The sequence below is a fragment of the Chroicocephalus ridibundus genome, chromosome Z (genome assembly GCF_963924245.1).
Source record: "Chroicocephalus ridibundus chromosome Z, bChrRid1.1, whole genome shotgun sequence".
Taxonomy (NCBI): domain Eukaryota; kingdom Metazoa; phylum Chordata; class Aves; order Charadriiformes; family Laridae; genus Chroicocephalus; species Chroicocephalus ridibundus.
The window spans coordinates 76,626,091-76,640,345 of NC_086316.1; the positions used below are offsets into that span (position 1 = coordinate 76,626,091).

At 44.0% G+C, this 14,255-nt stretch overlaps 1 protein-coding gene across 1 annotated transcript in view; it reads right to left on the reverse strand.

Moving 5' to 3' along the window:
• DNAI1 (dynein axonemal intermediate chain 1) overlaps positions 1 to 14,255 on the reverse strand; it is a 161,732-nt gene that overhangs the window by 76,994 nt on the left and 70,483 nt on the right. Inside the window, exon 14 of the mRNA XM_063320830.1 lies at positions 10,575 to 10,822. Coding sequence (XP_063176900.1) covers positions 10,575 to 10,822 — 248 coding nt within the window. The remainder of the gene's footprint in view (positions 1 to 10,574; positions 10,823 to 14,255) is intronic.

Consider the following 14,255-nt stretch of genomic DNA (forward strand, 5'->3'; position numbering starts at 1 on the left):
TTATAATCAGTGATTTCCTAACCACTTGGGAGAACATCTCTAGGTGGTTCCCACAAGGGACTGTCCTGGGCCCAGTTCTATTCAATATTTTCATTAGTAAATTGCATAGTGGATTGCAAAGTACACAGAATATTTGCAGATGGCATGGTTTAGAGACAGAGGACTCTGTTAGGATCAGGATTCAAAGTTATCTTGTCAATGTGATACAGACAAGTGCAGAGGGACACAGACAGGAAGAAAAAAAACATAAACATGTCGAAATTAGGGAATTTCTGACTAAGCGACAGTAGTGCAAAAAAGGATCAGAGGCTGGTGCAGGAATCAGCATAGTGATACTGCTGGAAGGGTGGGGGAATTACAGAGAACATTTTCACAAGCATCAAGAGGCGTGTACTGTGTAAGACATAGCGGGTAATGACTCCAGTCTGTCAGTACTGGTGAAGACAGATAGATGGCTCAAGGTCATTTTGAAGAAAGCATTTCAGGAATGATATCAAAACATCTTTGATGGCATGATGGGAAGAAGAGGACATTCTCAAGGCCTTTGGCGGTTCTCATTTCTGTGGTTCACGTACAGTTCCCCAGTTCCAGAAATGAAGGTTCAGTCTGATTTTAAATTCAGTCCCACCTCTCACAAGTTTACTGCATGTCACGTTCAACACACTGTGACTGCTTCCTTCACTGCAATAGATGAGACTGCTTTGTATAGCAGACAAGTCTTTTGAGTGGGAGTAAAAGCTGATGGAGAGATATAAATAAAAATTACTTTGATTTACATATATATATAAAAACTTAAAAATCAATTCATTGAAAAGTGTTCCTATCTTAAAATCTGGGTTTTCTTTTAAATGCAAATGTTTCAGTTATGACAGTAATCTGCAGATAAGGGAGCTGCTAAGCAAAGGAGGTTTCTCAGTGCTATTCTGTCCTTTGTGGAAAAATTTGTTGAGGTTTTACTGTAAAATCATGCAACAAGACAGAGTGGATCAGCTCAATGTACTTAGGAAGTAAACTTGTCCCCATGACAAAAGCCATTAAAGAGATAAGGTCTGCAAGGACTAACTCTTCCTAAACGTGAGGCAGTAATATTTAAATACTTAGCTGTATTGTTTGCATTAGAGACGAAATGGTTTAGACAGTTGATGAATGTCAAAATGTTCAAAGATCCCAATGCCTTCCAGTCAGTTTGGGCTTCCTTCACCTCTCATCTTTAATGAGCAACTCTGACCTAAGGTACTTTCTGCCATCCTATCTGAAGCAGAAGTTCAGATTTACTCAGTTGTCTCCTGATTTTACCTGCTGTCTTTTTGTGTAACATAGATTTCCTAATAATAAGCATGCTGGTTAGGAGGGTCAGGGTGGCTGACAGTCTTGGTAACAGCAGATAGGTACTGAAATTAAAGCATCTGCTTCATCTACCAAGGAAGTTAGGCAGCATGCAAGGCAACCAACTTAGTAGGACCATGTCTCACCAAGAAAGGATGCAGGAGGAAGAATTCTTCAGCTTACTGCTATGACAACCAAAACCATCTCAAAACACCCTGGAACAGAAGACACAACACAGCAATGCCTGGGTGCACCTGGAGCAGCCCCTGACCGCAGACCACCAATCACCTGGCTGATGGCTTTATTCATGGGTACCAGCAAATACCAGGCTTATGCGGTGGAAGATTGTTGCTTCTGCTCCAGGCAATAGCAGGAATTTCCCATCTACAAAATTAACAAGTGCCTTCTCTCATTCTAGCAGCATATGGCTACTTGCAAGCTTTTCTACAAGCCTTCCTGGGGTTTTCTCCTCCAAAGTCCTTGAAAGCTTCCTGATAGTCTAGGGAAAAGAGATAGATGTGTTCACTAGCAATGAAGACACACTGTAAAATAAACTCCCATGTCATATTTAGCCCCATAAACACCCCTCTTCTGAAAATCCCTTCTCTCCCACAGGTAGATCAAGTGCCCTCCCCCTCAGTGGCATCTTCCTGAGACTCACAGCCCCGGGTACCGTCTCTTGAGGACCAATGAACTCAAGGGCACAAAATCAGCAGAATTAGGCCCATGGCATCAAAGCCCTCACACACCATCCACAAATTCGGAGTGCAGAAAAGGGGTAGAAAAACCACTCCTACCAAAGTGCACATTCAGTGATACTGGGAGGGACTCAGCACCGAGCTGAGCAGAGAGCATGGCCATGGGAGGTCCATGGACTGGGGCTTGTGCATCACTCAAGCTTCAGGGACTAGGATTTATCCAGAGGAAGCAGAGCTCAGTTATAAATAGCACTGGATACGGCTGGCCCTACTTTTGATTTGTTTTCTTCCTGCTGGGATTCGGATGCTCTGCTTTGTACAGTGTGTCACCAGGAATCTGCTTGCTTATTCCCCTCACAGCATTTCCCACTGTATTTATTAGGCTGGTATGTTAACAGCTGAGGAGAATTAGAATCTCACCTGTTTGTCCCATCAGTGGCCGTGTTCCCGTGTCAGATGCAGCATGCAGCTGAGCGATGGGTGCCAGAGGCCAGCAAAGCTCAGGGGCATTTAACCAAGTGGAATTCACAGCTCTTGGTTTCAATTCTGACTGTGCTCATTGAGCAAGATTTCCAATTTACAGACAAAATATGAAGTTCCCTGCTCCGTGTGCGGGGAAAGCAAATACACACGGCAGGCAGGCTCACATCCAAATCTCCAAGCAGTCTGATGCTGCTAAGTCAGAGACAGCATCTGCAATGTGCCTGACAGAAGGTTCCCATCATCACGGGACTGAGCGGGCTTGCAGCAGGGATGGGGAGAGATGGCCTCGGGGCCTGCCCAGCGCTGGAGGTCCCACGGAGCTGGGGCAGCTCACCATGCCACCAGGGGTGGGAGAAGGGTGGGAGCTGTGGCCAGTCCCGGCTTCATAGATATCCGTACGACCTTGTTTGCACTGTCCCTGCCCAGCTTGCCTTTAGCTCTGCCCTTATTGCTCTCTCATCTCTGTTTCATCCTCTTCAGAGAAGCACTCCGTTGTTTCACAGGCTACATCAATGCCATTAAGACCCATCCAGTCCATACACTTTCACATTTCATAGGCCAGCAAAGAAATACATTTTTCCTTTGACATCCAACATAGTTTCCTGATTCCTATTAAATATTTAGTTAACTTTTGTGACTGCTATAAAGCAGCAGAACAGGATTCAAAGATCCAAGCAACCAAACAAATGCATTATAACTTCTATGCCCTTTTAAACCTCAGGGTAACATTTTCCAACATCCCAAGGGCTTCAGGGACTCTTAAATTTTATAAGTGAAGTTTTCTCCAGAAATCAGTGGAGCACCAGTACAACTATCAGGCAAAGAAAATTACTTATACTTTGCTTGCAGACACCAGAAAAGAAATAAACAACCTGAAACAAACATAAGATGGTTTGGATCTTAAGTAAAAGGAAGAGGAGTGAGAAGAACAATGCACTAGAGGAGAATCTATTTAGCAAGCAGCAGTGAGAGCAGAAGGCAGAAAGTAAGTTCAGCATCTGTATGAAGTACAGAGAGAAAAGCAGCATCAAAGCAGGAAAAGCTGCTTTTCAAACACACGTTACATGATCTGCAAGGGACGCTTTTCAAGAGATTTCTAACCCACAAGAATCCATACCTAAGGCACAGTTTAAAAATAACCTGCTACAGAAACCGAATCTCCAGAAGGTACCGTCTGATACCATCTCAAAAAATACATCGAAGGTAAAAGATCAGGGATTTTGTTGATTATGGTCAAAGATACTTAGGAAGAAGCATTTGGGCACTTACCTTGCCTAACCTTAAAGTGGCCCAAAAAGCGTCCAAGAGGTTTTGAACAAGGTACAAACACCCTGTAAAAGATTTCATCCCGCATTTCTGCCACAGCCATGTCTTGCACTTTCTGCCACCTCCACCAGGCTTAAATAAGCCCAAAGCTTCTGGATGAATTTCTGTGGCTCAGCAGAGCCTCTCCCAAAAAACGGTGAAACTTGACGGTGTGAGAGACAGGATTTCCTCCAGCAGGGCTGTGACTCTGCAGCGAGCTCTCCCAGAGACTAAGGACAACCAGAAAGCTGCTGATCTTGACCCTGTTTTCTACAGCAAGCATATGGCAGCCCTTCCCAAGCACCGCCCTTCTTCCCCACGCTTCTCTCCAGATGACAAGGGAGCAAACACATGACAGATGTTTGTTGGCCACTAAATGCCTCACGGTGCTACAATGACAGGTCCTCAACAGACCGGCACAACTGCCGCTGCAGCAGCCTGTTACTGAACGCAGAGTTCAGTGTAAGGAGCAGGACTGCAGCTAAGAACTGCTCCCCCAAGGAAGCTTCTGACAGACTGAGGTCCGTGGACTCCAAATGCACCTCGCTGGCCCATGGATGCTCCTCCCACTCCCCTGTACTTCTGTGCATGCACTGAATGTCTGAAGTGGTCTCTCTGGTGAGAATACAGGGGCCTCCTTTGTTCCTGGGACATCAGAGGTTAACTAGACTTTTTGCCCAGTTTGCACTGAGACAGGTAGGCAAAGCAGGGTTGGTAGCACGAAAAAAGTAGTAGCAGAAAGCCGGGTCTGGAGACGAAGTCCTCTGTACTAGATTGCACTGATCTAGTATGAGAGATGCAGTTTGCTTGCATTACTCTAGAGGTTTTGTGCTAAATGATCCTCACCATCAGATTTCCGCTCTACTACATCTTCAGGCTACATTCTCCCACTTGCCAGCTCACATCTTGATGTTCCTCATCCTATCTCTGGTTCAGCTTCCTTGGTTTCAGGTCTCTGTTGCTCTCCTCCTCCAGATTTCTGTTTCTCCTCTAGAGTTATCCCCTGACAGTATCCTAACAGAGTTGAATGAGTTTTTTTCATTGAACTACCCCCAGCAAACACCAATTTTGTGCTCCTTAGCAGTGAAGGGAACAGGAAGGGCGTTGAGCCTTTTCTAAGATGGCTGATCTTTATTCTGACCTTGATAGCAACCTTCTGTCTTTTCTTTTCCTTTTATTTCCTTTGCATCAAACTCCATGTTTGCCTGAAGCCAAAGGAACAAAATATTATGTGAAGCAGTAACATCTCAGAGGCAAGGCAAGCTGCAGAATCTGTTTGTCTGACTGCAGATGACAGATTTAGGAGACTGCCCGTCATCAGAAATGAAACAATGTGCTGGTGTGACAGTGGATTATGAACCAAATGCTTTTTCTTCTCATAAGTGCAGTGAATACAATCAGCTTTCTTGAGAGGCCTTTTTTTGTGAAGCTGTGCCCAGCAGCATTGAGTGGGGTGGAGAACAGCAGGTCATGCTGACTTTAAAGAGATTGTGTAACCGAACTCATTTACTTCCATCATCAAAACAAGACCTTAGTGAGTCTGGGGTGGCTTCATGAACTGCTAAGATTCAGTGTAGACTTATTTAAGGACTTAAATTAAAACACAGAAAGTAGAGATGGAGAACAGATCACACAATTACGGGGCAGACTCCAGCAAGTAAGTCTCAGGTGTGTTTTATCTGGTTTACATTTGAAATGGGACTTTCACAAGTTCTGGTGGGAAATTATTCTGCTAGCTGACACTCCCTCTAATTTCCTTTGGCAGACTATATAGTCTGCCAAACTAATAGTTTGCAGATTATTATTGTCCTGCCTTGTCCTTTTTGTCCTAATGACAAGCATCACATTTAACCTGAATGGCATTGGGTGAAGAATTATCAAGCAGTGGCCAGCCCTTTCTCCTCCCATGCATGAACAAAAAGCAGAAAATAACTCTTTCAGGATGCCATCTGAAGCTCCATGGTATCAGCTCCTCAGGGAGCCCAGATCAGCTTCAGTAAATCTACAATGAATCAAGTTGCTTTTCTAACTAGTGATCTCTCCATAGCAATTCCAAACCACGTTGTGCACGTGGGCAAGCCTGCCACAGCTGAGATTTGCTCTAAACACAGCCAAAAGTAATGTTACCTTTGCAGATCTTAGGGTCAACACTCTGCAATGGGAATTTAGTCAGTAATTCCGATGATGAGCAAGTAAAAAAAAAAAATCTTTCCAAAAAAATTATTTCTCTGCAGCAGTATTGGCTCTGTACTAGTCCCACCAACAAGCAGAAACAATGCCCTTTTTGTTTGATGTGAAAGTGAACTAGAAGCATACAGTGAAAACAAATCTGTTGAATAAGATGTGTTTTAGGAGGGAGACTGAACAGCAGAAACAAATGTTGACACGGCAGACAGTTTCAGTTACCAATGCCTGTTTCTGAACTCTCCAGCTTCCAAATACTTCAAGCCTAAAATATTTAGTATATCCCGGTGATGAAAGGTAACAAAGTCTTGTTCAACATATTCATCAATGACCTGTGGAGTGGCCTGTGCCAGTACAGGCTGCGAAGTAGCTTTTGCCGGTGAGAGGTGAGGGAGAGCATCTGTCATTCATCTCAATGGCCAGTCTTGCCCAAACCACAACAATCAACAACCTGGATGAGGGGACAGAGTATACCCTCAGCAAGTTTGCTGATGACACAAAACTGGGAGGGGTGGCTGACACACCAGAAGGCTGTGCTGCCATACAGAGAGACCTGGACAGGCTGGAGAGTTGGGCAAAGGAACCTGATGAAATTCAACAAGGGCAAGTGCAGGGTCCTGCATCTGGGGAGGAATAACCCTATGCATCAGGTTAGGGGTTGACCTGCTGGAGAGCAGCTCTGCAGAGAGGGACCTGGAAGTCCTGGTGGGCAAGTTGACCATGAGCCAGCAATGTGCCCTTGTGGCCAAGAAGACCAATGGTCTCCTGGGGTGCATTAAAAAGAGCATGGCCAGCAGGTCGAGGGAGGTCATCCTCCCCCTCTCCTCTGCCCTGGTGAGGCCACATCTGGTGTACTGTGTCCAGTTCTGGGCTCCTCACTTAAAGAAAGACAGGGAACTGCTGGAGAGAGTTCAGTGGAGCGCTACAAAGATGATCAAGGGAATGGAGCACCTCTCTAATGAGGAAAGGCTGAGACCTGGGTCTGTTTAGCCTGGAGAAGGGAACACTGAGAGGGGATCTCATCAATGCTTATCAATATCTAAAGGGCGGGTGTCAAGAGGATGGGGCCAGGCTTTTTTCAGTGGTGCCCAGCAACAGGACAAGGGGCAACAGGCACAAACTGGAACACAGGAGGTTCCAGCTCAACATGAGGAACAACTCTTTACTCTGAGGGTGACAGAGCCCTGGCACAGGCTGCCCAGAGAGGTGGTGGAGTCTCCTTCTCTGGAGATATTCAAAACCCGCCTGGACGCATTGCTGTCCAGCCTGCTTTAGGTGACCCTGCTCTGGCAGGGGGTTGGACTAGATGATCTCCAAAGGTCCCTTCCAACCCTACCATTCTGTGATTCTGTAAGAAAAAAAGCACTCCTCTCAGCTGTAAATAAACCCTAATAATCATCTTTTTAAAAAAGAAAGGAGAAAGTAAGAAGATAGCTCAAAGGCTGGCAAATGGAGCAAATGTTGAAAGCCCCTTCTTCTCCCCAGAGGAGACTGCTCTCAGGGGCTCTGGGTGCCAAAGAGTAGTCAAGTTGTCCCACTTTGGCCACCCACATTAACATCCAGAGCCAAGCCCTTGGATTGAGCCATTGGCTCAGATACTCTGTCCAGGGACTTGCTTTCTAGGAGTACTCAGTGCTAGAGATGATGGGAGTGTGAGGATTTTGCTGACTATTTGGAGCATTATTTTGATTAAAGTGGGGTTTAGCTTAATCACACATAGGCTTTTGCCCAGCAGAACATGACAGGTTTGACACAGCGTCCCAGGAGCTGACTGTTTTTAAGCTGGTGTTCGCAGCCAAAGTCAGAGGCCTGAATTCACTGACCTGGGAGGCCATTTCTAGGTCTATGTTCTTGTAAGACCTAAGGTTTCAGTGGTGTATTAGCCACATTGTACTGCATGCATATACATTCACATGTCTATGTATGTTTATTCCTTTCTGGCTTTGGATCTTAATTCGTAGTAAGGAATTAGAAATGTGTAATTTAAAACAATCCAGAATTTTACATTTTTTACAGTATAGTAGCACTTAATATGTGGAAGACAATTAGCAAATCTATAAGAAGCCATTGCTATTCTCTTTGAAAATACAGGGAGCAGTATCAGGCAGATAAACTGATTCTTAGGCAACAGAAATAGAAAATTTATATTAGTCTATTTTGCTTTTAATAATGGGCTGTGTTACATCTGTTTTGTTTTATGCAAACTTACTGAGGTATTACTAAGTCACTGAAGATGAAATGGCACAAGAAAAGAGCTGTCAGCCTGCTTTACTCACTTCCCATTTTGCTTCCATTGTGAAAGGGCTGCATTGTTTCAAAAGGAAGGAGCCAGGCAGTCCACAGAACAAAGGCTCCTAATTGCTCAGGAGAACTTTGTTATTTTTCTAATTGGTCTTCAAAGTCATGGGCTTGCAGTCTCTACAAAAGCGAGGACTGCACAGGGTGGTCTAGACGAAGACCATCAGACTAGTTTTGGTGTTGGTAGGGGAGAATAGAGCATCTTTGAAGTAAATATTAGAAACAAGGCATCACTTTCTAGAATCATTTAATGGTGAATGGGGAATAACAATCCAATATCTCAACCTAACAGATATTCCTTCATGTCACTTTTTCTCCTATCAAATGGAGAGAAAAACTTTTCTAAACCTTTTGGCTCATATTGACAAATGCCTACTGTTCAGACCTTTCCAAAAGAGGTACAAGCTCTTCTCCTGATTGCTGTGCAATCACCTTCTTACTACCTTTGCTTACTAGTTTTGTAGCAAGTCAAAAGCTACAGTTTACTTTATTGCAAAAGAAAACTAAGAATAATGATTCTCAGCACTGAACCTTTGGAAACAAACAAGAAGGAACTAGACTCTGCTCATGCCTACGTCTATCCATACCCGTGGATTAGTTTCTCTCCTTTTCAGAGCTGTCTCCGGAGAGTGCCTAATGACTTTTTTCACCTCTGAGCCACATTGCTGCCAAGTGGTACACATAAACCTACCTCTAAAAACCCTATACAGGGTGCTTCTACTGCTGAACGTACTTGCTTCTGGTCTGTAGGGATGAGGCCACTAATAATAACCCTGAAGCATACTCTGCCCTTCCCAATATCACCTGGGGCACAAATGATGTGGGATCCTGGCATCTGTAGTGTGCAGTAACAACTGTTGACCTCCTGTAGAATGCCACAGCAAGGCAATGAAAAGCTGCACATTGGGCTTACTAAAAAAGCCTGACAAAACAGCTTTTTTACTCGAAGCCTAAATGGCAATGGGAGAAGCTTGGAGTTCTCTGCATGTGTGTGTGTGTGCATGTGTGCCCGACACATTTTATTATGATAACAACCCATGTCTGGGCTACCACGTTAACCTGTTAGAAGAGCTAAAAATGTTTGCTAGAGGAAAAGCTTTGGACAGACAAGCAGCAAATATAAAATTCAGGTCTTCTCTGAAATGTTACATTTGCATAACCTCTCTGTTTATAGCAAGCACCAGTCTTGCTCTTGGCATATTCCACATTCATCTGCAGTCCCGTCAGGTTCCCTTGATTTCTTGGACTTTCATTGGAAGCTGCAATAACAAGGAGCCATGGCTGTGGGACAATCCATGCATGGCATGTCCAAAAGTACAAGGAACATTGACAGTGTGCCTAGAGGTATGACCGCATTAGGCAGCCCAAATCAAGTGACAGCAATAGTTAATGACAGCAACATCTGTAGCCCAGGCTAGCAAACGAAATACAGACCCCTGCACCTCAACAGGTTCCTACAGACCATGTTGAAATACGTGCTGACACATTTTTACTGCTATAAACAAGGTCAGAAGCGCATATGCCTTCCATTGCTCCAATCTTAACTCAGATTACACTGTAGACATAACTATAAAGTCAGCTGGATGTAGCAACACAGTCACCCAAGACCTTCACAACATCATCCATCTGGTGACTCTTTGTGACAGGTGCCAGAGTGGCATTACTTTAAGAGCATTACCTGCACATCACAATTCACTAGAATACTTCAAGGTCAACTACAAAGTACTGTGTCTTGAATCCCAGTGGCAGCCAATTCCACAGGCAGCTGCCCCTTGGTTTATTGTGACTAACAGAGCTCTCTTTTAGGGCTGATATATGCATTTTACACACTGCTCATCGCTTGCTGCCCTGGGATTTTGTACTTGGAACATAAATAGCATTGCATGCTGGTATATACAGAGGAGATTAGTTCCTCCCCAAAGAGAAGTAATTTACAATAATGAAAACTAAGGAGAAATAATTGTTTATAGAAAACTTTTGCTGACATTTTTAGTTTCTGTTGAGGACCAAGGATTCATGCAATTGCTTTGCTTTTCTGCATATTTCAAAATTAGCTTGAAACACAGCTCAATAATCAATCACTAACACATGTATTAAACCCACACCTTTCCCATTACAGCACCTTTCTGCATATTTCAAAATTAGCTTGAAATACAGCTTAATAATCAATCACTAATGCATGTATTAAACCAAAACCTTTCCCCATACAGCACTTTTCCTCCTGTGCCCAAACTCAGACAAATTAAAAGCCCAGTTAGAGGAAAGGAAAAGCACCCTTACCTGCCACACTGGCTCCGTGTGCTTTCCTGACTTAGCACTACTCTTGTAGCTGGGCTGGGATGTTGCCTTCTTCAGGTTGTAGATGGCCACATTGCCGTCATAGAAGCCCACTGCCATGAGGTAGGGGTGGTCATTATGGAAGTCCAGGCACATGATGCCACTCTCACTGCTGAAGACGTACTCTGGGAAGGAGGGGTTCTTCATGGTGTAGAGCACGAGCATGCCCTGGCCCTGCTTCATGAAGTCATCTAAACAAGGAGGAGCTTTGCTGTTACATCAGTTTCCAAGATCCTCTAGTACTGAGACGTACAATCTGACAGCACTCACCTATGCCTAAAACAAACCTGAATGTAAAGTCATGTTTGGGAAGAACATCAGTCACAGGAACAAATGGTCATATTGGCATGCCTACATGTGAGCATCCTTTCCTCCATTGATATGTCATTCCCAGGACATGGGGACAATGTGTTTATGCAGCAAGACTACTGTTTGGGCAGTTTTTTTCTAGGACGGAGGCTTGAGAAGCATGGAGGAAAAAAGAATCTTGTGAACAGTTCTTTCTTTGGGCTAGGATTTCACTAACATTGCAGACATGCAGGCTGAACCAAGGATAGAGGCATTTCAATTTCTGTATTGGCAATATTTGATATTTCAGCCTCTACAGCTTCTTTAAAGAAAAGCATTTCATTGAAGTATCTGTAAAGCATCATATCTACGGCCATTATACGTAACTGTACAATGCAGAAGTGACTACAGCTTTATTTTCTGCTTATGTCCAACATCTCCTCCTTGCTGGGCATAGAAGCTCCTTTTTTGCCAAGACTTTCCATTTTCTTTTCTATTTACTTTCACCTTTCCTTTGTGCTGCCTGAAATTAGCTCTCCCTATTCTCAATAGGACCACCTTTCGTGGGTTTTTTTATCATGTCCTGACTGTCTCTGCAATTCTATGGCTTTTTGCTCATCTGAAAAACAATTTCCAAATTCTTTCAAAGGGAAAGAAAGCTGTTGATGTAGATAAGCTCTCCAGAAGCTAAGAACGAGCTTTCCTAAACTATGAAAACAATGGTGTCTCTCAGAGTATCCTAGCCATCTCTCCAAGTACTTTTTCTTACCGTCTAATTCCCTCTGGCACACAGTATATGGGAAACAAATTTACTGCTTTCTGTGCTTCAAATACCCACTATATGTCCTATATCCAGAATAGTCATCTCCTTTTGAAAGTGCTTCTTACCTTTCCTAACATTTTGACAAGCCTGCAGGATAAGGGTTTGGTAAATGTGTACCCCAGTGATAACACTAACTTCAGAGAACCCTCCCCGGTGGCAAGCTGATCTCAAAGCACCATGCAGGTTACAGACATTGCTTACCTCAAATTTATCAGGGTCACATAAAGAACATTCAAGGAACCAGTAAAGGAAATCACACATCAACAAAACTATTACTGCTGCTTTGTATTTGGATTGTGGAAACATTCTGCTTTCACTGTCTCTCTGTACATTGGGGCCAGACAGGGGAAATGGCTTCCTTATTTTGCAGAAAGGTGAGATTCCAATACTGGCATTACTTTAAACATATCTGAACCCAAATAATATTTTTAACTTTTTTTTTTTTTTTTTTGGAAGAGGGGGAAGTTTATTCCTAGAATTCTAGCTGAAGAGGAAGTGACATCAGAGATTTGCCCTGTTACTTGAATTCACAGAATTGTCTTTGTTTTTAGCTAAGTAACATCATTGAACTGGTATTAAGTTGAGGTCCAGCCATGATAAGGATGAATTTTGCTCTCCTCGGGAGCAAAAACACTTGGGAAGGCTGTGGAAATGACCTGCCAGGAGTGACTCATAGCAGAATGGACTATGAAGTCAAATCGGTTAGACAGCCTTTGAATTCAACTGTTTCATGCTCTTATTTCTCCTGGAGTGTGCTGACCAGCCAGGCGCATTTCCAAAAGGTCTGTGGTGCACATTCATTTTCTATCTGTTGGCAATGTGCTGAGGGGCCTCAAACAGCTGTTCCCCATGCCCTCTGCACAGACAGCAGAGGAGACATCTCTTCAGAGGATGATTCAGCCACCAAAGATCTGAACTGGGTTTTGGAGGTGCATTGCTCTCTGCTGATCGGGCAGTATCATAGGCCACCACCTTCCACAATTAGAGATGATGGAGCAGACCTTTATTGTCTAAAATAACTCAGCTTCAGTAAATCCACCTGGAGGTTAGCCTGGTCAGGAAAAAGCAAGGTCTTGGGCAGAAGTTCTGGCAGGGACAAACACGGGATTCAGTTTTCAGATTAAGACACTCAAATGCAGATCTATGTGTGGCTGGCTGGCTGTGCACTCAGAGTCCAAGCTTCTGCTATTATCAGTAGAGGTTACAGAATCACAGAATCACAGAATGGTAAGTAAGGGTTGGAAGGGACATTTGGAGATCATCTAGTCCAACCCCCCTGACAAAGCAGGTTGACCTAGAGCAGGCTGGACAGGATCATTCTATGATTCTCTGATTCTACATCCAGGCAGGTTTTGAAAATCTCCAGAGAAGGAGACTCCAAAGCACCTCTGGGCAGCCTGTTCCAGTGCTCCATCACCCTCAAAGTAAAGAAGTTTTTCCTCATGTTGAGATGGAATTTTCTGTGTTCCAGTTTGTGCCCGTTACCCCTTGTCCTGTCTCCGGACACCACTGACAAGAGTCTGGCTCCATCCTCTTGAGACCCGCCCTTTAGATATTCATAAGCATTGATGAGATCCCCTCTCAGTCTTCTCTTCTCCAGGCTAAACAGACCCAGGTGTCTCAGCCTTTCCTTATAAGAGAGGTGCTCCATTCCCTTAATCTTCATAGCCCTCCGCTGGACTCTCTCCAGTAGTTCCCTGCCTAATCAATCAATCCACTTCACTGAGTGTAGAAAACTGACCTTAAAGAAGATCCCTATATTTGGTCTGCTGATTTACTCTCTGGGCTCCATTGACTGCAATGGCCAGCCCTCTACTGACTGTCAAGCCCATCTTAATCCAAGAGCTGAATCCTACTCATTGTCTCCTTCATGCTATGAAATACACGGATGTGGGTTAAATCACAGATGTGTGAATACTGCATGTAGGCCTGGATAATATGATAGCTAAAGTACAGCCTGTTTCTGATGAAATGCAAAGTGAGGAGAATAATCCACAATTAACACCGAAGCATGGCCCATAAATCCCAGTAAAACAATAACCTTCTGAGAGTGGACATATAAATCCATTTCAATGAAGGGTAAATTCTCACCCAGAGTACTAAACTGTGACTTTCTAACATGTTCTTTAATAAATGAAAAAAAAAAAAAGGGCTTATTTCATTAGCGATATTCAATGCCCCAGTATGGTAGGGACAGCACATACCCATAGCAGCATATCTGCAGTGTAGCTTTGAAGCATGGCCTTTTCAAGAGAAAGGTTTGGTTTTTTCAGTAAAAAACTAGCAGAGCACAGCAGTGTGCCCCAAATCCTGTGTAGCTGGTCTCTCAGGATGCAGGTAGCTCACTGAAACAGTGTTAGAAGACCACAAGCACACAGCAAAGCAGAGGGTGCAGACCCAAGAGCTGACAACAGCTGCACCACTGCTGGAGGCAAAAGCAGCAGCTTCAGATCTGAGACATCTGCTCCGCACCGCATGGACATACCAGCATGCACTGGAAGAGCAGAGAATAT